At 46.6% G+C, this 23,753-nt stretch overlaps 2 protein-coding genes and 1 long non-coding RNA gene across 3 annotated transcripts in view; 1 reads left to right on the top strand and 2 right to left on the bottom strand.

Moving 5' to 3' along the window:
* The window catches only part of LOC125428888 (zinc finger protein 845-like), a 45,656-nt gene that overhangs the window by 16,431 nt on the left and 5,472 nt on the right, over window positions 1-23,753 (top strand). The gene's annotated exons all lie outside the window — the stretch shown is intronic.
* LOC125428918 lies at window positions 3,305-6,081 on the bottom strand. Its single transcript, XR_007243884.1, has 3 exons — window positions 6,013-6,081; window positions 3,898-3,983; window positions 3,305-3,405 (listed from the first exon to the last, which is right to left on the bottom strand). It is a non-coding gene; the product is annotated as an uncharacterized LOC125428918 (long non-coding RNA).
* Window positions 8,615-16,237, bottom strand: LOC125428775 (zinc finger protein 383-like). Its single transcript, XM_048489409.1, has 5 exons — window positions 16,199-16,237; window positions 13,838-13,923; window positions 13,218-13,344; window positions 12,568-12,675; window positions 8,615-10,492 (listed from the first exon to the last, which is right to left on the bottom strand). Exons 1-5 carry the CDS (start codon window positions 16,227-16,229, stop codon window positions 9,555-9,557), a joined length of 1,290 nt encoding a protein of 429 aa, XP_048345366.1. The 5' UTR covers window positions 16,230-16,237; the 3' UTR covers window positions 8,615-9,554.

The following is a 23,753-nucleotide window of genomic DNA, read 5'->3' on the forward strand; positions in this document are numbered from 1 at the left end:
CAAATGCTTGCGAATCCCTCATTCCTACAATAAAGATTGTCAAATTTCCATCATATCCCTTTCTGTGGATTTCCTTCTGAGAGCTGATCTCAGTATATAATGGGATTAAAGATTCCTTTCCCAAGCATCTTAATACGCAGGCTGTTCTAAGCTAATATTCCCCACATTATTGAGAGACTGTGTCTCCACCCTGGGTAAAACAGGTGTCATGCCCCCACAGAGCCTTTGTTTATTTCCCCTTTAAGATTTAGTTTCCCCACAGTTAGTATGGGTTTTGCTTATTGTTAAGTCTTCCTTGGGAGGGTGTTTTAGTTAGTCCCTGCCCCTTTAAGACTTTTCCCAGTAGGCAATTTTCTCTCCTTACCCAGCATCCCCTGTTCTTAGTTAGTCAGTCAGTCTCAAAGAGGTGTCAAGGGAAGCTGGGGTCCCTTAATATTCACGACATCCACGGGTCCATATGGTGATCCAAAGAGGAGTTCATATGTCCCTGTGATGGTTTAAAGAAAGCAAGCCAAGTCTATCAGCATCCAGAGCAAAGACCCAAACCAGCAGAGCCGTGAGGAAGCAAGAGACAGTATTCCAATTGAAAGAAGCCAGAAAAGGACACAGTTTGAAGCTCCCACCATCAGAAGTCAAGCAATTAACCCCCTTAGTCAGAGCCAGGGTGGAGTTAGAGGCTTGTCTTCCTCTGTTAATAAAGCCTTTATTAGAACTGTTAAGACTGGCTTATGTCTCAACCTTTCTGTCCCAACTGAGAACAGGGCACCTCCAACAGAGTCACTTGGGGGGGGGGGGGGGGCAGGGGGCAGAACAACAGGAATTTCTATCGATTCTCCTCTGTGTGAATTCTTTCATGGGAAATGAAACTGTTGCTCCGAGTGAAGCTTTTCCCACACTCCAGGCATTTGTATGGTTTCTCTCCTGTGTGAATCCAGTGATGAGAACGAAGGCTTCCAGGAGCAGTGAAACTTTTTCCACACTCCAGGCATTTATATGGTTTCTCCCCTGTGTGAATTCTGTGATGATTTTTAAGGCTTGTTTGAAAACCAAAGCTTTTCCCACACTCTAGGCATTTAAATGGGTTCTCCCCTGTGTGAATCCTTTGATGAGAACTAAAGTCTCCAGGGAAAGTGAAACTTTTTCCACACTCCAGGCATTTGAACGGTTTCTCTTCTTTGTGGATTCTTTCATGGGAAGAAAGTTCGCTTTTCTGAGTGAAGCTTTTCCCACACTCAAAACATTTATATAGTTTCTCTGTGTGAATTCTTTGGTGGGAAGTTAAAACATCTCTCCGATTGAAGCTTTTCCCACAATCCAGGCATTTGTATGGTTTCTCTCCTGTGTGAATTCTTGTGTGGATAGCAAGTATTTTTCTCTGACTGAAGCTTTTCCCACACTCCAGGCATTGGTATGGTTTCTCTCCTGTGTGAATTTTTTGATGGAGTGTAAGGCTTCCATGAAAAGCAAAGCTTTTCCCACACTCCAGGCATTTGTATGGTTTCTCTCCTGTGTGGCTTCTTGTGTGAGAAGTAAGTTTGTTTCTCTGAATGAAGCATTTCCCGCACTCCAGACATTTATATGGCATCTCCCCTGTGTGAATCCTGTGATGAGACCTAAGGAGTCCAGGATAAATGAAACTTTTTCCACACTCGAGACATTTATATGGTTTTTCCCCTGTGTGAATTCTTTCATGGGAAATTAAACTGTCGCTCCGAGTGAAGCTTTTCCCACATTCCAGGCATTTGTATGGTTTCTCCCCTGTGTGGACTCTTGCATGGTAAATAAGTTTGTTTGCCTGAGTGAAGCTTTTCCCACACTCCAGACATTTATATGATTTCTTCTCTGTGCGAATTCTTTGATGAGATATTGTGCTGTTTTTGTCCCCAAAGCCATTTCCACAATCCACCTGTTTATATAGTTGCTTTTTGTTTGAAGTGACTGAATTTTGGGGAACATCTTCCCTGCTTGCATTGCGCTTGTTCCTCTTCTTTCCTTGATATATGTCTTGCAGTACAGAGTTCTCATCCTGTAAAAACCCAGAATTTTTCCTTCTGTAAGGTGGACCTTCTCCCACCTGCTTCCACAGTACATGGAAATCTTCAAATTTCTCATTCACATCTGAAGATGTATCCTCTTTCTTTGTCAGTGGGAGCTGTTTCGTTTCATTCGCTGACTCCTGCACAACCCCTACCAAAAAAAGAAGAGAGATTAAACTCTCAGTTCACATTGAGTCCCACTAGCTCCCACTAGTCAATTCTTGCTGAAAGGAGAGGCACTTTTGTTTGTCACTAAGGGCAGCAACACACACGGAGCCTGTGGCATATCGTCCTCAACCGTAGGCCAGCCAATCTTCTGGACCAAGGTCCAAATCACCCTGGCCCAAACGCCTCCGCCTCTCAGAGAGGACAATACTTGGCTCAACTTGGCAGAAAGAATCTGGGTTGTTAGAAGGCAGTTGCAGATCTTCAGGGACCATTTCAGCATCTAGCTTTTTAGAGGAGAACCTCACACTGGCAAGACAAAGAAGGACCACTGAAGTCCATCAGCCATTCAAAGAATGTACACACAACACAAAGTCCCACAACAGACCTAAGCTGCCATCTGCCAGTCCCTGCTCCTCATCACAGCCCACGAGAAACAGCTCTTCCTCTTCTTCCAGCCAGGAAATGAGATCAGGTTTGGTGATCTGAGGTCCTCCTATCAGGAAAAAAACCACAAATGTTCTAAATGTTCTTCATGGACATAAATTTAGCAGGTCCAAGACAGATTAACTCTGTCCCTCCAGAAATACAAAAGAAGTTAAGAAATAGGGATGTGATGGAGAGCCTTAAGGGGTTATTCGTCTGGCACTGGCTGTTCTCTGCTTACTCCTGACTTGGGAAAGTGGGAAATGTCAGCTGACAACAAAGCTTCAGAGACAGCACCTGAGCTCCCTCCACAGCCACATCTCAGCCCATCAAAGCTTAGATTGGAGGGAAGCCCCTCCTGCCAGTGCTCCACTTTCTCCTGAGTAGGCATCATCTAGAGAGCCTCTTCTGATGAGGAATTCTCACACAGAAAAGTCAGACACTGAGACTGCCAGTCAGGGGGGGGTCCCCCGCTCTGCAAAGGAGGAGCCCAGAACCCCCTCCCATGTCATAGCTTAAGGATCACAGGCGGTGCTTGCAGAGATCAGCCTTTGGGCCCAGAACTGAGGCGAACAGCCTAACCACAGCTTTTTCTTACAGAGCTTCCCTCTCAACAAGAGGGAGACAAACTCCCCTCACCCAGGCGTACCCGTTCTCAAGAATTCCTCAACATGTGACTTCCTTGCTTAGAGAATTCTTTGGAGCACTTGACGTGCCCAGCAGAGGTCCACTCCTCCTGGGTGAAATAGACAGCCAACTCTTCAAAGGACACCCTACCCTACAAAAAGAAGAGGGAAGCATTTCTTTACATCAATTGGAAAGCAGGTTCATGGGAGGAAAAGCCAAGAAGCCAGACATAGACCATTAGTACTGGAAAAACAGCACAAAGAGGAGACAAGAAGAGACCCTTGGGGCTCCCCTTTCCAGAATACTCTGGGCCCCAGAGTCTGGGGCATCTTGGCACTGCCAGGGCTGTGCTCACTGGCAGAGGGCTAGCAGCATTGTGAGGAACATGCCACAGATATCTATATGGAAAGGCCCAACATGTGTTCTGTGAGAAAACCATAGTCCAGTATTGTCTCCATAGTCCCAGCTTGGGTTTCTCTGCACGTTCCATGCTAGATATGGGTGACCACTCCCCAGCCTCTCCAGAGGGCAGACTTGGCATCTTCAGAGCCAGGTTCAGGGAACCAGATCCTGTGAGCCATGCAACCAAGAAGGAAGCAATCCTGCCCCGCTTTGCACATCTCCCCCCGTGACATCCCCATACCTCAGTTGGCTGCATGGTGGTTCTTGTCCCTTCATCACACGGAGGAGATGGCGGAGGAATCTTCCAGGGTTTTTGTCTGCTGCTGACTGGGAGGGAGGGAAAGAAAGAGGGTTTCAAATCCTTTCTTCTATTGCCACATTATTTTGGCTGGTCCCAGGGGTGAACCTTCCCCTGGATTGGATTTGGGGCACAGGTCAAAAGCCTGTATTCAAGTCTAGTTGAACAAGTAGTGGGAATACATGTGGAAAAAAGGTCTTAATTATATACGAAACTCTAACTTGAAAGAGATTATTTATACAGTGTTATAAAAATGGTATATGATGCCAGATAAATGAGCAAAAATATTAATTTTTGATGTGTGAGCACTGTGAATGGACGTTCTATTATCTATGGTGGACTTGTGATAAGGCTAGAGAATTCTGGAGAATTACACATTAAACCATCCAAAAGATTTTAAAGATGAATGCTGCCACAGGAGGTGGTGATGGCCACTAACTTGGGCTCATTCCACACATGCAAAATAATGCACTTTCAAACTGCTTTCAGTGCTCTTTGAAGCTGTGCAAAATGGCAAAATCCACTTGCAAACAGTTGTGAAAGTGGTTTGAAAATGCATTATTTTGCATGTGCGGAAGGGGCCCTGGATAACTTTAAAAGGGGCTTGGACAGATTTATGGAGGAGAAGTCGATCTATGGCTACCAATCTTGACCCTCCTTTATCTGAGATTGCAAATGCCTTAGCAGACCAGGTGTTCAGGAGCAGCAGCAGCAGAAGGCCATTGCTTTCACATCCTGGTGGGCCACTGCGAGTAGCAGAGTAGCAGACTAGATGGACTCTGGTCTGATCCAGAAGGCTCTTTCTTATGTGCCAATGAGACAAAAGGCCTTTTTCTTCAGACCTAGAGATGGAACTTTGGAGAGGAAACAAGGATCTTTGTTTTTATCTATGACAACAGCAGCAAGAATAATATATGTGCTGAAATGGAAAACTTCATTCCTACAATTGAGAAATGGTGAGTGAAGATATCAGAATTAGCAGAAATGGATGAGCTTACTTAATTGCTTAAAGAAGGGGACATGAATAAATTCTGGGGTAATTGGAAACCTATGATAGAATATATAAAAAGAAAAAAAATGGCTAGTAGTTTTGAAGCCTAATGCATTTTAAAATTCAGATTAAACAGAGAAAAATGGGATGCTTATCAATGCATCTAATTTTGTTATTAAAGAATGTTATAAGGAATGCCTGAGCTGGGGCTGCGGCCAGGAGAGGCCGGCTAGGAACAACTATCTCCCTACACAGAGAAAACTAGATGTCCAGGGAAATGGTTCCTGCTTTCTCTGCCTGCGCTGTTCACAGTGCTTTTCTATGGAAGGGTCATTTAGCCCAGATGGAATGTGTGTCCCTCCACACACAGTCTCAAAGTAAAGCTGCCTTCAATTCACCCATCCAGAAAGCAGGAGAAAAGTGCCTAGTCAGGTATTGCCCAGGCTGCCCCCTAAGGCTTCTGCTGGCTCTTCCTCCTGGCTACGTGGACCAGACCTGACACTCAGACGGAAGCACGTGCCTGACAGGGAGAATGTCTCTTCCCTGCTGACACTGATGATTTCCTGAAATTGTGGTTAATAATCCATTGGGGCTGGGGGGAAAACTCCCCTTCCCCCTTGTCTGAAAGTCTCTGACTCCCAGAGTGGGCAACACGTGGCTAGACTAAGAAGCCCGCAGGACTTGGGGAAAGAAACGTTATCCATTTTCATAGGCTGAGGATCTACCGTTCCAGCACCCACAACAATATCTAAGCTCCTTTGAGGATAAACTCAAACTGGGAGGATAAAGAAGGCGACAGAAATCCTCCTGCCCTTGGAAGAAAGTGCAGCCAACAGGCAGTCCCGGCACACTGCAGGGACCTCCTGGCTCCACGCAATTGGGGGGATCGCAATGGGGGGGGGGCTTCCTCCCCCTCTGGCCACGTGGTGCACGTGCACCCCCTCTCTGCCTTGCACTGCAGCACTCCCTCCCCCCAGACTCACCAGCTGCATTGGGGGCCGGGGGCACCGCAGAGACCCCCAAGATCTCCGGGACGGGAGCCTGGAGAGCCTCTCCCGGGAAACTACCTGGGAGCTTCGCCGATTCCTCCCCCGCCATTGAAGAGGGAGCCCCGGAAATGAGGCTGGAGAAGGAGGGACAGGAAATGGCTTTCGGGGGGTCGTCGTCCTCCCCACCTTTGCCTCTCTAGGACAGTGGCTGTGTCCCTCTCTATCACCCCCAGGGAGCATTGCTCCTTAGGGGTAGGGAACCTGCGGCTCTCCAGATGTTCAGGAACTACAATTCCCATCAGCCTCTGTCAGCATGGCCAATTGGCCATGCTGGTAGGGGCTGATGGGAATTGTAGTTCCTGAACATCTGGAGAGCCGCAGGTTCCCTACCCCTGAATGGCTGGGGTCCAAGTGTCAGTGTCTAGAAGAAGCCAGCACCAGTCAGAAGAACAATCAATCTTGTAAAATAGCTTTTTGTTATAATAAGAAGCAGACACATCCAAACAAAGAGAGACTATATATATATATATATTTTGGAAAAGAGAGACTATATATTGGAAAAGAGAGACTATATATATATATAATATTTGTTTTCACCATTTAGGAAGCTGAAGATAATACTATTTCAACATCAAATAATGTTCCTAACATGACAGATGATTGTTCGAAAAAACCCTTTTCAAAAATAAAACATTCCAGCTTGATAACCACTTTGCAACAACACACTCCTTTTCTTTCTGGCTTCTCGCCTTACAATCTCAAAACATACGTCAACATTCCTTTCCCTATCTTCATCCATTCCCCTCCATGTAACTGAGTTAGCAACATGGTTCTCCTCTCCCATGCAGCCTTCATGGCAACTGACTGTCACTCCCACCCGTTCGAAAACACATTGGCATTCTGAGAGTTCCAAGACACCTCCCCCCCCCGCCCCCGGTCCCCCAAATCTCCCTACTGCGACCAGAGAGTTTTTAGGCTGGAATCCCAAAAGCCAACATCACCTGGATTTGTGGTTTCGACAAGACATGCAAAACGGCAGGAAAGGCATTGCATGGGGTTGAATAGTCACGGTGTCTAGCCAGTCTCAGGCAAGGCTAGGCAACAGTGTATTCTTGTAGCATAAATAATTAACTGTTTGAACAATAGACACAATGAACACAATACACAAATAGTTTGAGAATAAACAAACTCAGTGGAGGTGTTAGAAAAGGAGAAAGTGTTGAGAGCATTCAGCATTGCAATGGGAATTTTCACCATGAAAGACACAAAAGAAAGACAGACAGGAATTCATGCAAGGTCTAGAAATTGCAAACAGAGGCTTAAGAAGGGGAAATGACACCCGGGGACAAAACCTCCTCCAGGTGCCCCCCCTCGCAGCTTGCAGCGCCGCGCCCCCACACATCCCTGCAGCCAGCTCCTGCTCCCCCCAGGGCCTGAGTGAGAAGGTCCTGGATTAATTTTATACCTAGACCCAAAAATACAGGGGAAACAGATTTGTATAAAGAAGAGTTTGGATTTATACCCCACCTTTCCCTCCTGTAAGGAGACTCAAGGTGGCCTACAAGCTCCTTTCCCTTCCTCTCCCCACAACAGACACCTTGTGAGATAGGTGGGGCTGAGAGTTCCGAAGAACTGTGACTAACCCAAGGTCACCCAGCAGGAGTGTAGGACTGTGGAAACACATCTGGTTCACCAGATAAGCCTCTGCCACTTAGGTGGAGGAGTGGGGAATCAAAACAGTACTTGTTGGGTCCAAACCCAAATGGAAAAATCAAAATCACAACTAAAAATGGAAGTAATATTGCAAACACAATTGATCATGGGAACGATAGGTTGAATATGATTCCCAGCAGCTAACTGCTGCATGAAGTTCTTACACAAGCGCAGCTCTTGCCAGTATAAACAATTGCAGAACGTTCTTCTTGGACTGAATCATAAAAACAACTGCCGGACTGATTGTGCCTGGGAGCAAGGCAAGGATGATGCTCTAGAAGGGCATCACTAACGCAGATATACCCTAGATTCTCCTGGTGACGGCAGCCTGCTAAACTGACAGTTTGGCAGCTGGAACAGCGAGATCACACTCAAGGAGTGCGGTCGTGGGAGTAAAATATATCTCCAGTGCTTGTTTGTTATCCAAGAGGGATAACTGGATAAACAGAAAAAGATTGTTTGGCTGAAACAGTTGAAATAAAAAGAATAATTTGATGATTGTATGAATCATAAGAACCATTTATGAGTCTCCATCATTGATCCAAATCAATTTCAGTTTTGGTCAATTTGGAGTTCATTGTCTAACTTCTTTGGAGATATGACTGTCAAAAGAATCTCGAATAAGATCCATGGCTAAGGTTAAAGTTAGACTGTTGGCTTGAGTGCATGCTAGTGCTTGAGAAATGTTTTGTTGCGGTTGGATTAAAACTGTTTCCTGAACGTCTGTTTTGAATACGTGAGAACCCACCACCGGGGAAGCTGCCTTCTGGAGGGTCTGTGCATTTGTAATGAGAGGATCAATAGTGAAAATTGCGGAGTTGTGAATGCCAAAAGTGAGAGTGTATTTGCCTTCTAAATGTGAGTTGTGAAAGGTGATGACCCCAGCGGATAAGAAGGGGATGGTCGGCATCTGTAAATCACATGGGGAGCCAGTGTCAGATCTTGCGACTGAAGTCAATAAGCAGAATTTGAAGGTTGATCAGAAGTCTTTATTAATAACAGCTAGTACCTGGCTTTCAGAAAGCCAGTTCTGCCAGACTACGAAAGTGCAGTTGCCTTCATTTCCCCAGAATTCCCACCATAAGTCCCCCCTCCCTGTTTCCCATGGAATGTGAGCATAATACAACGGGGGAAAAAAGATGTTTGGGAGTTTAGCATCACAAGGCCAGCTCAGTAATAGTTTGCAGCCACCTGTCATTCTCTCCCATTGGGAAGACACCAGGGTGCTTCTAGTTATCTAGAGTTACAAGCATCAATGGAAAACAAAAGGGAAAAGGTCCATTAACATGTCAGAAGGTAAAGACCTGCCCCCTCCCCAAAGTCAGATGTGAGACCTTGCACCTGAGCCCTGCTGTTTGATGGCAGGAGGGAACACATTCTAACAGCCAGCCATGACCACAACCCAATCTGGAGAAACAGATCTAACAAGGTCTTGACCTGTTTGAGACCATTTGTAAGAATGCCAGTTTGCTAAAGACAGATTGTGAGAGGATCCTGTGAGGGTAGTCATGGAGATTGCTAACAGGTCTCCCATCTACTTGCTGTTCAAAAGTGCCAACTACAAAGGAAATGGGGAGGGGGTCCCCTCAGTTCCGGACAGCCGCTGATACTAATGCCAATTCACAGTGCTGACAGAGCTTGTCTTGGGGTATATAATTGTCCTTAACAGTTTGTTTCTGCATGTTTGCTGAATTGAATCAAATGCTTGCGAACCCCTCATCCCTACAATAAAGATTGTCAAATTTCCATCATATCCCTTTCTGTGGATTTCCTTCTGAGAGCTGATCTCAGTATATAATGGGATTAAAGATTCCTTTCCCAAGCCTCTTAAGAAGCAGGCTGCTCTAAGCTAATATTCCCCACATTATTGAAAGACTGTGTCTCCACCCTGGTTAAAACAGGCATTTCTATCCTTTCTCCTCTATGTGAATTCTTTGGTGGGAAGTTAAAACATCTCTCCGACTGAAGCTTTTCCCACACTCCAGGCATTTGTATGGTTTCTCTCCTGTGTGGATTCTTGTGTGGGCAGTAAGTTTGTTTCTCTGAATGAAGCTTTTCCCACACTCCAGACATTTATATGGCTTCTCTTCTGTGTGAATTCTTTGATGGTATTTAAGGCTTGTATGAAAAGCAAAGTTTTTCCCACACTCCAGGCATTTGTAAGGTTTCTCCCCTGTGTGAATCCTGTAATGCGAACTAAGGTGTCCAGGATAAGTGAAACTTTTTCCACACTCGGGACATTTATATGGTTTCTCCTCTGTGTGAATTCTTTGGTGGGAAGTTAAACTGTCGCTCCGAGTGAAGCTTTTCCCACACTCCAGACATTTGTATGGTTTCTCCCCTGTGTGGACCCTTGCATGGGACGTAAGTTTGTTTGCTTGAGTGAAGCTTTTCCCACATTCCAGGCATTTGTATGGTTTCTCTCCTGTGTGGACTCTTGCATGGGAAGTAAGTTTGTTTGCCCGAGTGAAGCTTTTCCCACACTCCAGACATTTATATGATTTCTTCTCAGTGTGAGTTCTTTGATGAGATATTGTGCTGTTCTTGTCCCCAAAGCCATTTCCACAATCCACCCGTTGCTTTTTGTTCGAAGTGACTGAGCTTTGGGGAACATCTTCCCTGCTTGCACTGCGCTCATTCCTCTTCTTTCCTTGGTATATGTGTTGCAGTACAGAGTTCTCATCCTGTAAAAAGCTGGAATTTTTCCTTTTGTAAGGTGGACCTTCTCCCTCCTGCTTCCACAGTATATGGACATCTTCAAATTTCTCTTTCACATCAGAAGATGTATCCTCTTTCTTTGTCAGTGGGAGCTGTCTCGTTTCATTCGCTGACTCCTGCACACCCCCTACCAAAAAAAGAAGAGAAATTTTACTCTTAATTCACATTGAGTCCCACTAGCTCTCACTAGTCAATTCTTGCTGAAAGGAGAGGCACTTCTATTTGTCACTAAGGGCAGGAACATACACGGAGCCTGTGGCATATCCTCCTCAGCCCTAAGTCAGCCTGGCCAATCTTCTGGACCAAGTTTGCTCTGTTAACATCATTCCCTGTCCATTTGAGGGCCATCCCCATGCTAAGGGCCTTGGGCACAGTTTTTGGAGTATGAAATCAGCTCCCTGAGATACTTAATCTTACTATCATCCAATCAGCTGTTAATCAGATGGGACCAATTCTGAGTAGGGTTTGAAATATGTGGGGAAAGCCAGGATTTCCTCTCCAAGTGGCTGGACTTAACATTGGCACACTGTATATGCAGATATCCCTTTTAGATGAAGACTTTAGCATGGTGAAAAGGTTTGTTATTGCCAGCTAAGCTGAGAGCAATGCCATACTGGATCAAGACCCTGTCAAGAAGCTGAACTCCTAGCACTCAAGGCGGAAGGGTCACAGCTGAGAAACCAAACTAAGATGCATCCACCTCCTTCCAGGATCAAAGGTCACACTGGCAGAGGAGAATGGAGCCAGTGGTGATGGGGGCCAAGAAATCCTGGAAGAGTACTACTGCACAGCAGCAGATATGGAAGTTAACACTGGCAAAGGATCTTTCATTGACAGTGAAGCTTCCCATTTCAATAAGGCAATGGGAAAACCCTTCTGATTATGAAAGGCCATAGCTGGTTTTAAAAGAAATAGGTGTCCCACAGCAACTGGCTGTTTTGATGTGAAACCTATACTTTGAACAAGAGGTTAGTGTTAGGACAGAACACAAAGAAACAAAATGATCTCCAATGTCCTCCCTCCCTATTCAATCTGAATGCAGCATTTAGTATAAGGAAAGCTAGATCAGATTCAAAAAAAGTGGGATCCCACAAGGACTGATGAAGTAAAGCAGAAACAGCCCAAGCAGCATTACAGCTAAATATAAAGAAGAAAAATCACACAATCATAGAGTTGGAAGAGACCACAAGAGCCAGTACGTTCAATCCCTGTTCATGACGTAACACATCATCAAAGCACTACCGACAGATGGCCATCCAGCCTCTGCTTAAAAGCCTGCGTCACCTTCCAAAGCAGCGTGTTCCACGGTCCAACAGCCCTTACCAAAAGTGATGACTTCTAGGAGAATGACAGATCGTTAAGGCTGACAATGGTGAAGTTGAAAAGGTTTAAGATTTTTTGGTCCTTGGGTCCAACCAAGAAATCAGAAGGAAACTGGATTGAAAAGGTGAGCTGGCTTGGAACTAAGCTGTCCTAATCTTTGAGGCTCTCTGCACACTTGATCTTGCAGAAGCAGTGGAGGCCACAGAAGGAAGTGCTCATAAAGACCATTTGCAACCAGCGAATATAAGGTTTGTCATGGATTGTGAACTGATTGGCAAAAGGAAAAGGATGATAGCACCTATCAGTCCCTGCTCTTCATCACAGCCCATCTTTCTTTGGTTTATTCTGCTTTGTATACTTAGTACCCTGACTTTGTGCCTTGTAGAAACAGAGGCAATTCATTAAGAGAACTGGCATGTTTCCTTATCCACTTGCCTTGGCTAATCAGAATGCCCAAGTAAGTCAGGCAAGACCACAAGAGTGAGAGGGACTGTCTGGAGAAAGGGAGAAGGAGAGGAAGACCACACCTGATCCTCAATGCAGACTCACTTTGTTTAGCAGGCACAGCACTGCAGGAGGGCCAAGGCCGGCCATCTCCACTTCAAGGGACTTCAGGAGAAACAGGGCTGGGAAACACCCTGGCCTGAAAGCCTCTGCCTCTCGGAGAGGACAATACTTGGCTCAACGGCAACATTATTTGGGTTGGTCGAAGGAAGTTGCCAGTTTTCATAGGTTACAAATCTACAAGGACCATTTCAGGATCCGAACATCATTCCAGCTTTTTGGAGGAGTACCTCTGAGTGGGCAGACAAAGAAGGCCCACTAAAGTCCATCAGCCATTCAAAGAAAGTACAGACAAAACAAAGTCCCACAACAGACCTAAGCTGCTACCTGCCAGTCCCTGCTCCTCATCACAGCCCACGAGAAACAGCTCTTCCTCTTCTTCCAGCCAGGAAATGAGATCAGGTTTGGTGATCTGAGGTCCTCCTATCAGGAAAAAAACCACAAATGTTCTAAATGTTCTTCATGGACATCAATTTAGCAGGTCCAAGACAGGCTAACTCTGTCCCTCCAGAAATACAAAAGAAGTTAAGAAATAGGGATGGGATGGAGAGCATTAAGGGGTATTCACTTATCTGGCACTGTTTGTTCTCTGCTTACTCCTGACTTGGGAAAGTGGGAAATGTCAGCTGACAACAAAGCTTCAGAGACAGCACCTGAGCTCCCTCCACAGCCACATCTCAGCCCATCAAAGCTTAGATTGGAGGGAAGCCCCTCCTGCCAGTGCTCCACTTTCTCCTGAGTAGGCATCATCTGAAACCTCTTCTGATGAGGTCTCACACAGTCCAGACACAGGACTGCCAGTCAGGGGTCCCCCGCTCTGCAAGGAGAGCCCAGAACCCCTCCCATGTCATAGCAAGGATCACAGACGGTGGCAGAGATCAGCCTTTGGGCCCAGGGCAGACAGCCTAACCACGGCTTTTTTCTTACAGAGCTTCCTCTCAACAAGAGGGAGACAAACTCCTCACCCAGAGCGGCCACGTTCTCAAAATTCTCCAGCATGACTTCCTTGTAGAGAATTCTTTGGGCACGGCGCAGCAGAGTCCACTCCTCCTGGGTGAAATAGACAGCCAGCTCTTCAAAGGACACCATGCCCTGCAAGAAGAAGAGGGAAGCATTTCTTTACATCACTGGAAAGTAGGTTCATGGGAGGAAAAGCCAAGAAGACAGAGACAGTCCATTAGTACTGGAAGACAGCACAAACAGGTGACAAGACCCATGGGGCTCCCCTTTCCAGAATACTCTGGGCCCCAGAGTCTGGGGCATCTTGGCACTGCCAGGGCTGTGCTCCCTAGCAGAGAGCTAGCAGCATTGTCCGGAACATGCCACAGACATCTATATGGGACGGACCAACATATGTTCTGTGAGAAAACCATAGTCCAGTATTATTTCCATAGTCCCAGCTTGAGTTTCCCTGCATGTCCCATCCTAGATAGGGGTGACCACTTCCCAGCCTCTCCAGAGTGCAGACTTGGTGTCTTCAGTGCCAGGTTCAGGGAACCAGATCCTGTGAGGCTTGCAAGCAAGAAGGAAGCAATCCTGCCCCTCTTTGCACATCTCCCCCCCCCCCCCAATGACATCCCCATACCTCAGTTGGCTGCATGGCGGCTCTTGTCCCTTCATCACACAGAGGAGATGGAGGAGGAATCTTCCAGGGTGTTTGTCTGCTGCTGCCTGGAAGGAAGGGAAAGAAAGAGGGTTTCAAGAAATAAGCTGGTCCCAGGAGTGAACCTTCCCCTGGATTGGATTTGGGGCACAGGTCAAGAGCCTGTATTCAATTCCAATTGAACAAGGAGTGGGATAATATGTGGGAAAAGGGTCTTAAATATACATGAAACTCTAACTTGAAAGATATTATTTATACAATGATGTAAAAATGGTATATGATGCCAGATAAATGGCAAAAAATATTAATTTTTGACATGTGAGCACTGTGAAAGGACGTTGTATTATCTATGGTGGACTTGTGACAAGGCTAGAGAATTCTAGAGAATAATACATTCAACCATGCCAAAGATTTTAAAGACGAATGTGCCAATGAGACAAAAGGCCTTTTTTCTTGGGACTTATGACTAGAACTTTGGAGAGGAAACTAGGATCTTTGTTTTTATCTATGACAACAACAGCAAGAATAATATATACGCAGAAATGGAAAACTCCAGCTAATCCTACAATTGAGAAATGGTGGGTGAAGATATTAGAATTAGCAGAAATGGATGGGATTACTGTATTGCTTAAAGAAGGGGACCTGAATAAATTTTGGGGTAAATGGAAACCTATGATAGAATATATAAAAAGAAGAAAATGGCGAGTAGTTTTGAAGCCTAATGCATTTTAAAATTCAGATTCAATAGGGAATAATGTGATGTTTACCAATTTATCTAATTTTCTTAATGAACACCTGAGGGTTTGACCCAGGAACTCTCTCTGCTCAGACAGCCATTGTGGAGGGAGGAGCAGGTCCCATGTTATGGAGGGAGAGGCCCCTCCCCTCCTCGAAATGCCTCCTCTCAATCTCACCAAATCAATTCCAGGGTGCCAAGTCCCTGACTTTGCTTGAAGCCACGCCCCCCCTCTCCCCTCTGAGGGAATCCACCTGGTTCACACCACAAGGAGAATGTCTTGGGAATGTGGCTGCAGAGCTTGGAAATAGGAGGTTTTATTTATCAGGAGGGAATTTGACTGCAGCAGCCGGGATGGAATGCCTGATCTGGGGCTGCGGCCGGGAGAGGCCAGCGAGGAACAACTGTCCCCCTGCACAGAGAAAACTAGACGTCCAGGGAAATGGTTCCGCTTACTCTGTCTGCGCTGTCCACAGTGCTTTTCTGTGGAAGGATCATTTAGCCCATCATTTAGACACAGTCTCAAGTGAAGCTGCCTTCAATCCACCCATCCAAAAAGCAGGAGAAAAGTGTCTAGCCAGGTATTGCCCAGACCACCCCCTCAGGCCACTGCTGGCTCTTGGATAATTGGAAACCTCTGATAGATTTTTTGTGCAGAACAGAAACAGCTGAACTGAACACCAATGCTTTCGTATGTGGGGGTTCCTAGAGCCCGTCTTATAGTCACCTTATTCTGAATGTCCTGAAGGATCATCTTCGGTCTCTGGCAAGGCCAAATAAAATGAGGTAAACATTTTGGGATTTTTTTTAGCTCCTCCTTTTGTAGTGCTATGGGCACATTCCAACACATTCTAGGCAATATTCACATTTTAAGCAAACTTATTTTTGGTTTCTAAATCCTTTCACACAGACCAAGCATCCCTTGACACCCAATCCAATGCCCTCTCAGGTGTTTCACACACAGGACTACTAGGCAGAGCGCCATCCCTGCAAGGAGAGCCCAGGACTCCTCCCAGGTCACAGGAAGGATTAGGAAGTGAGGCAGAGCTCAGCCCTTAGGCCAAAAGGGGACATCTCCTTCCTCTGAAGCGATTTGCTCCCAGCAAGAGGGAGACACACACCCCCTTCCCATCTCTCTCAGTTCTTCCTTTGGCACCGCTCCCACACCTACCCCCCCCCCCTCACACCCTCAATCCCGTTTCTTCCCCACTTTCTGCATCGGCTCCATCTTCCTCACACCCAAATTTCTCACCAGCACCCCCACCCTTCCTGCATCTGGTCCCTCCTTCTCTCTCTCCCACCACCTCCCATCAATGAGCCTTTGGAACCTGCGGCCACTTGAGCCCCGTCCAGCCTCCCAGGGCGCCGCCTGCGGGCCTCGCTCTCCGTCCCACTGCAGGGACCTCCTGGCTCTGCGCAAATGGGGTCCGGGGGGGGATCGTTGGGGGGGGCTTCCTCCCCCTCTGGCCACGTGTTGCACCCCTCCTCCTCCTCCTCCTCTCTCCCTTGCACTGCAGCATCCCCCCCACCCCACCCCACCCCACCCACCAAAGGGACCCCCAAGATCTCCGGGGCGGGAGCCTGGAGCGCCTCTCCCGGGAAACTACCTGGGAGTTCCGCTGATTCCTCCCCCACCATTGAAGAGGAAGCCCCGGAAATGAGGCTGGAGAAGGAGGGACAGGAAATGGCTTTCGGGGGGTCGTCGTCCTCCCCACCTTTGCCTCTCTAGGACGGTGGCTGTGTCCCTCTCTATCACCCCCAGGGAGCATTGCTGCAAATATTAGACTAGAAGGCGAACGGGCCAGGGTGTGAGTGTCAGTGTCTAGATAGAAGAAGCCAGCACAGTCTGAAGGGAGAGAGCCACGTAGATATTGCTGATACGACCATGTTTTGAGTAAGCAAGTGCACTAGCAAGAGAAATTATGACACCCAGTCCAGTAGTCCACACTCCCAAAGCAGCCACGTCCTCCAGGGAAACTGAGCTCTTTTCTCTGGAAATCAGGTGTCATTTCAGAAGAACAATCAATCTTGTCAAATAGCTTTTTGTTATAATAAGAATGTTATAATAAGAAGCAGAGACATCCAAACAAGCCTTGAGTGTTTTGGAAAAGAGAGACAAATATATATATATATATAATATTTGTTTTCCACCATTTAGAAAGCTGAGGATAATACTATTTCACCATCAAATAATGTCCCTAACATGACAGATTATTGTTCTAAAATAGACAGGGAACATAAATCCTTTTCAAAAATAAAACATCTATTCCAGCTCAATAAAACAATTGGCAATAACACACTTCTTTTCTTTCTGGCTTCTCGCCTTACAATCTCAAAACATACATCAACATTCGTTTCCCCATCTTCATCCATCCCCCCCCCCTTTGTAATTTGAGGATATGTGGCATGATAGCCATGTTTAAATATTTAAAAGGATTTCACGTTGAAGGGGGAGCAAGCTTGTTTTCTGCCCCTCCAGAGACGAGGGCAGGAAGCAATGGATTCAAACTATGGGGAAACAGAAACCATCTAAACATTAGGAAGAACTTCCTAATGGTAAGGGCTGTTGGACAGTGGAATACACTGCCTTGGAAGATGACGGAGTATCCTTCTTTGGAGGCTTTTAATTATGGATGGCTATTGGGTGGAAGTGCTTTGACTGTGTCTTCCTGCATGGCAGGGGGTTGGACTGGATGGTCCTTGTGGTCTCTTCCAACTATAGGATTCTATGAGATGCTTCCTGCAGTGTAGGCACCAATCAGAATCTTTTTCTTCTGCCCCAAAGGTGGCTCCTTCCAGCTGTGGGACCCAGGAGCATCCATCCCCCCCCCCCAATCCACACCTCAGTATCCCACCATGGAGGTCTCAAAAGGATCGTGCAGGGTACCCAAGAAAGTTTTGGTCCCACTTTGGAGCTGGAGTTTCATGGTGTTACCGCTGGAAGAAAAATTTAAAAAAATGTTTTCTTTAAGAATAAAACCCCCGATACCATGTACCCCTGTAAAGCTAAAGAAAGTACAAGGGAAGAAGTGTTAGTGGCAAAAGAAACTACTCATTAACAAAATACTGTTTAAATGATTCTTTCTTTATTCCGTTTTAATACATATATGTAAAGCATCTTTCATTACGATTTAGAGTCTTTGATGTATATGCATTTTTGTTACGTTGTAGATTCTGTGGTGTTACTTTAATTCTGCTTAATATTAATAGCGTTTATGATCTTGTATGGGGAAAATGTTGTTTTTAGGTAGAATAGATATTTGCTGTAGTAACCTATCACAGTCAGTATTAGGATTTCAAGAAAGGCCACCCTGGAATGCACCAGAAGCCCACACCCAGGGAAATCTCATCACCAGAAGACAAAACCCTTTTGTATTACAAACTGATAACAAACTGATAACAAACTGATAACAAACTGATAACAGCGGCCCCAGATGTTCCAGCCATTGGAGAACGTTCTTGCACCATCATTGGGCAGTTCGAACTTCCTTTTGTTTTAAGAACTAAGAGGCGGGAGCCCCAGGACAGGACAACACCCAACACCTATTGATAACACGATCCTTGGGTGTGTTATCAATCACCCAGGTTTTATGAATGGGAAGCTTCTTACTCCCTGTTTTTGCAACACCGCCAGAAGAGACTTCACCAGCCCATTGACTAAAGTTCTAATTGTATCTGCTGTCTTATGTAATAATGCATTGATGTGTTCCTACTTGTTATAAGGTAAGGGACATGCCCCCTTACCTGCCCCCTTACCGGTTTGCCCCCTCCCCTGATCTGAGTGCATAAAAAGTTTTGTGCTGGGTTCCGCAGCTGAGCTGCTTTCGATGAATCACTTTGCAATAAAGAATCTCCTGCTTAGAAGGATCTTCGGCCTCCTGCGCCTGTTTCTTCCCGGTTTTGCTGCCCTGAGCTGAAATCACTTTGGGTCACCCCTAGACTCACCTTAAGTTACCAGGGCAGTGGTAACAATGGGGCCCAATTTCTCCTTCTCAAAGGGGTTAGGCCTCTGCTGCCCCTTCACATTGGAGGCTCATAGTGGGCAGTTTGCATGGGGGGGGGTTCCCTCTGTTTCCTCACTGCTTTATGGATCCCTTCTTGTCACTGGATCCTGCATAGAGAGAACCAGAGAGGTGATTCCACGAAGGGGCGAGAAGCTCTGTTAAAAAAGGGGGGTGCCCCGGACCCGTCCTCTCCATTCTCCATCACCAATAGACACCCCCCCCCCTTCCTTGTGCAGGTTCTCCCTAACTACATGCAAAATCCTATTTGGAGATATTTTGGGAGGTGGGGAGGGAAAGGGTGGCGGGAAAGCTACTATTAATTCTCCCCCTCCTCCCCCTGTCCTTCCTCTGTAGGAAGCAGAGAGGTAGTAAAGGATAGTGCTGATTTCTGTCCAGGTGCTTGACTTTCTTTGTAGCATTTAGTTTTCTGCATTGGGGATTTCAGGGAAGGGGGCAGTCTGTGAATGCACAAAACGACAAAACCCCAAGCCCCGGGCCGGGCGCCTCCCCCCCACCCCTAAGTTTCCTCTCCGCCTTCAGCCTGCAATGAGCCATCTCTCCCTCCCTCTCTCGCAAGGGGGGGGGGGGTCGGCTGAAGGAGGAAAGGCACAGAGCCTGCATTCCTAGAAGGGTAGAGAAGAGAGAGGGGAGGGTGCTTCCCCTCTCCCCAGGATTTTGCAAATTGTATTTTGCAAATATTCTCCCCAAATCTGGTGAGTGAGGTTGAAAGGGAGCTGTGATTGAATGAGGGAAATTGCTGGAGGGGGGGGGGGGACCCGGGCAAGGCGGGGGGGGGGAGGGTCCGAGTGCCCCCAGCACCTTTTTCAGTAATGCGGAGGGGATGCGATGGGGGCGGTTCCTGTTCAGCACTGGAATGACAATTGCCAGAGAGGAATGGCAATCCCCGGACTAGATAAACTGGCAGTCCTCAGAGGGTTGTGAAGGTCCTTGAGAGTGGGATAAGTGTTCTGGGTCGGGAATGGCAGTCCTGGGAGTAGAAAAACTGAATAACAACCCCTCGAATTGAACAACACCTGGAGGCAGAAAAACCTTGTTGAGCTTGGAGGGGAATGACAGTCACTGGGAGTCAACAGTACTCCTTGGAGTGGAATAACAGATCCCCACTCCCCCAAGTGGAATGACTGCTCCTGGGAACAGGATATTTGTTCTGGGTCTGGAAGACAATCCCCAAAATGGAATGGCAGCCCGTGGGACCAGAGGAACTATTCAGGAACTGAAATGACAGCTCTTGGAGTGAAATAATGATCAGAAAGGCTTTTGGGGGTCTGGAATGACAGCCCCCAGAGCAAAACGTGGTTCTGCTTCCAAAAACTATCATTCCACTCTGGGGACTGTCATTCTGGCTACTAAGGCATTTACAGTACTTTTATATGTCATTAATAGGTCAAATGTTGCAATTTTGTATGGTACATAAGATATAAATGAACATGTAATGATAAGGCAGTAAAATTACTTTATGTTTGATAGGTGTATTGCATATATTTAAATTTAACCCTAACTTTGGGCCCCCCCCCCCCCCCGTTTAATATTTCTGGAAATTTTGCATCTCTGTCTACAAGAGGAGCAGATTTATTTTTCGACTCAAAGTGTGCCTGCTTTCTGTGCTCATGATATTTAAGGGTAGCTTGAATTTTGAACAAGCAGCTTTTCCTTGGGTTCCACACTACAAAAATCAATTCCCTTAGAGAAAATGACTCCTTTTGATGGGGCACCCCATGGTATATTCCCTACTAAGGAGGCCCAAGGAAAGCTTCAGTTGGTGAAAGTCTCTATTTTGTCTCTTTCTTGTTTCCTGCAGAGAGAGTCTCTGATGTCGGATCAGTTAATCTTTTGCTTTACCAGACCACAGTCACACAGCCCAGAAAACCCACCACAACTAGGCTTTTGCTTGTCTGCAGAGAGCACCTTGCTTTGTTGACAGGACACCTCATGAGCTGTGAAAGGCTTCATAGCTTCTACCCATCTGCCTATCCCTGGAAAGGAAGGAAGACACAGAGAAACCTTCAGTTTTTTATGACTCTTCCTTTGAAGATGGAAGAAGAACGGTCTGCTAGCCCCCAAGCAGAAAGAAATCCTGAGGCCATGGAAGATGGGGGAAAGCGGGGATTCTGGGCTGGAATGGTGCAGAAGGCTCTGGATGAGTACACATCCAGCTCAGATATCCAGCACCAACTCAGGAACATCTGCTTCCTGGAAGCTGAGGGCCCCCAAGAGATTTGCAGCCGACTCCACCATCTTTGGCGTCAGAGTCTGGAGCCAGAAAGGTACACCAAGGAGCTGCTGGACCTGGTGGTCTTGGAACAGTTCTTGGCTGTCCTGCCCCTGGAGATGCAGAACTGGGTTCGGGAATGCAAACCAGAGACTAGTTCCCAGGCGGTGGCCCTGGCAGAAGGCTTCCTCCTGAGCCAGGCAGAGGCAAAGAAGCAGGCAGAACAGGTGAGGAGGTTTCATTCTGGGGGGTGCTAAAGGCAGAAATTTTGACAGGCGATTCTAAAATTCCTCTTTCTGCAAATGCCCCATTTCCCCAAGAATTCATCTGAGCATATCCCCTTCACCCCTCGCTTCCCTAAGCCTTTTGATGACCTGTTATTTTCCTCACCACGCTTCCCGCTTCTTTGCTGCCTTTTCAGGGGCCATTCAAAGGGACGGAGATCAACCCCTCTGACCCCAGACAGGATCTTCTCTTCCCGGGGATCAAGCAGGAGAGCAACGGAGGGGCCACTTCTCTGGGTGAGAATTAATGGGAACGTGGGCCCCTCTCATGTTGCTCTAAGCTCAAGCTTTTCACCCAGATTAAAATGTTGTGAGGAGTTTTTTAGGCCCCAACCAGTGCTTAGGATTGCAGCCAAGAAGCAGCTTAAACTGAGCTATGATAGGAGGTAGAACTGCACAGCCCCCAGGTCCCATTGCCTGCCTCTGCTGGAAGCAGCAGCAAGAGAAGAAGAAGAAAAGAAAAACAAGGACTTGTTTACTAATAGGAAGTTTTTACCAGAGTTTCTGGCAATTCCGTAAGTGCAAACGGGAAGCTCTAGAGATCACCAGAAACTCTATGGTGAGAACCTCTGGTTGTACCTTAAGAGTTTCCAGCAATTCTTAGAACTAACCTTTGTTGGTGCTGGGGACCTCTAGGGATCTCCAGGAGCTCTATAGTAAGAACTTCCTTTCAGCTGAGAAGACCTTTTAAAAACATTTTTCTCCTAGGACCCTGCCTGGCAGTCCAAGTTGGATGAGATAAAGGCTAAAATGCTTAAGAAAGAAGGTATTGCTTTTGCAAGTGGCAGGATTTGTTGCTCATTCTTTTGGACTGTCTCTTCCCTCAAAACTCCCTCCAAGAATTATCACCCTCCTACCAACCTCTAGTCTCTATATAGGTAATTCCTGGCATTTGAGCAGGGGTCAGGGCCTTCCACAGCTCTGGGATTGTCTTCCCCTAAAACCTGGGAGGGTTCTCTCCTTTCCTGTTTTTCAAAGAAGGGTTCATAGCTGTGTTGGGGAAGAAAGAACAGTTTCATCTTCCATTAGTTAGGTGGGTCAATTTCTATTCTCAGTGCTGGGTTTAAGTCAGTCCTTGTGCATGGGTGTCTCTGTTTCACTGGGAAATGGGAACTGTACAATGAAGGAGCCAATGTAGTTTCCAGCGATAGGATTCCTGTGTAAAGTAGGAATGCAGGGAACTGAAACAAAGTCTCCCCAAAGCAGTTTATTGAGGGAGGAGACCCATGGGGGGTGTTGGGGGGACGTTGTATAGTTGTCTGGCTTCATAGAACCTTTAATGAAAAAGTGGAACTTGAATGTGGCCAGACCACAAGCAGGATAATCTCTTCCTATCTCTTTTGCCCTCCTCACAGGCAGTGAAAGGACACAGGCGGGATATTCTGGGCCTTCCTTCTTAATTGAACCAGTGACAACAAACTACATGCAGCCCGATCAGGTAAGGAAGGAGTTTTTGGGGACACCAGATATGCTTCTGTTTCCCCCATTGCTCTGGGGATGGTGGGGGAGAGGTAAGTCATCCTTCTGTTTCCCTTCTACCACTTTCTAAGTTGCCTCTCAGGCAGATGCTCAACACCCCTGAGGCAGATTTCCACTCTACGGGAGAACATTCCGCCATTTGACTTTCAGTTTGGAGTATCAGCAGTATGATTGTGATTCTGAACACCTCCCTTACTATGGAGGCGCAAGTCACACATGTAACTAGACCAGACGCATAGTGGCAATGGGGACATCCGGGGCAGATTTATACCCTGCCTTTCTCTCCTGTAAGGAGTCTCATAGTGGCTTACAAACTCTTTTCCCCTCCTCTCCCCACAACAGACATCTTATGAGGTAGGTGAGACTGAGAGAGTTCTGAGAGAACTGTGACTAGCCCAAGGTCATCCAGCAGGCTTCATGTGCAGGAGCAGGGAAGCAAATCCAGTTCATCAGAAAAAAGTTTGCCGTTCATGTGGAAGAGTGGGGAATCAAACCCAGCTCTACAGGTTAATCCACCACTCTTAACTGCTATATCATGTTCTCAGGACAACCATACTTGCGAGATCGCTTTTCCCAATATGTCCCATGGAGAACATTGTGCTTAGCGTATAAAAACCTGCTTTTTTTCCTGGCCCAAATTTGTCTGCCTAGCCATGACCAGAGCAAGAGCCTTTTGAGCTCTGGGACTGGCCTGGTGGAACACTCTGCCTTATAAAACCAGGGCCTTGTGCGATTTACCTCAATTCTGCAGGGCCTGTAATGTAGAGCTGTTCTGTCAGGCCTATGGTCCAGGGCAACTACTCTCGTTGGCCTCTCTTTTTCCTTTTATTTTTCCTTTCTTTCCTTTGTTCTTCATCTTTTCTTTTCCTTTGATTTTTTTTTGTTTAGTTAAGCCCTGACATTAGCTCCCTCCCTCACTGGGTTTAGGCACATCGGAAGGACACAGTGAGATTGAATGTAAGGTGTGCAGTTTGTTTATTGTATAATAAACTGCCTTGAACGTGTTCAGTGTGGGGGGGGGAGCGATCAACAAATGTATTAAACAAATGAATAGAGTTCCTTTTTTTCAGGGTCTTGTGACCTTTGAGGATGTGACTGTGTCCTTCTCAGAGGAGGAATGGGATCTCCTGGATCCAGTCCAAAAGGAGCTCCACAAGGAAGTCAT

The sequence above is a fragment of the Sphaerodactylus townsendi genome, linkage group LG03 (assembly GCF_021028975.2).
Source record: "Sphaerodactylus townsendi isolate TG3544 linkage group LG03, MPM_Stown_v2.3, whole genome shotgun sequence".
In the NCBI taxonomy this organism is placed as follows: Eukaryota; Metazoa; Chordata; class Lepidosauria; order Squamata; family Sphaerodactylidae; genus Sphaerodactylus; species Sphaerodactylus townsendi.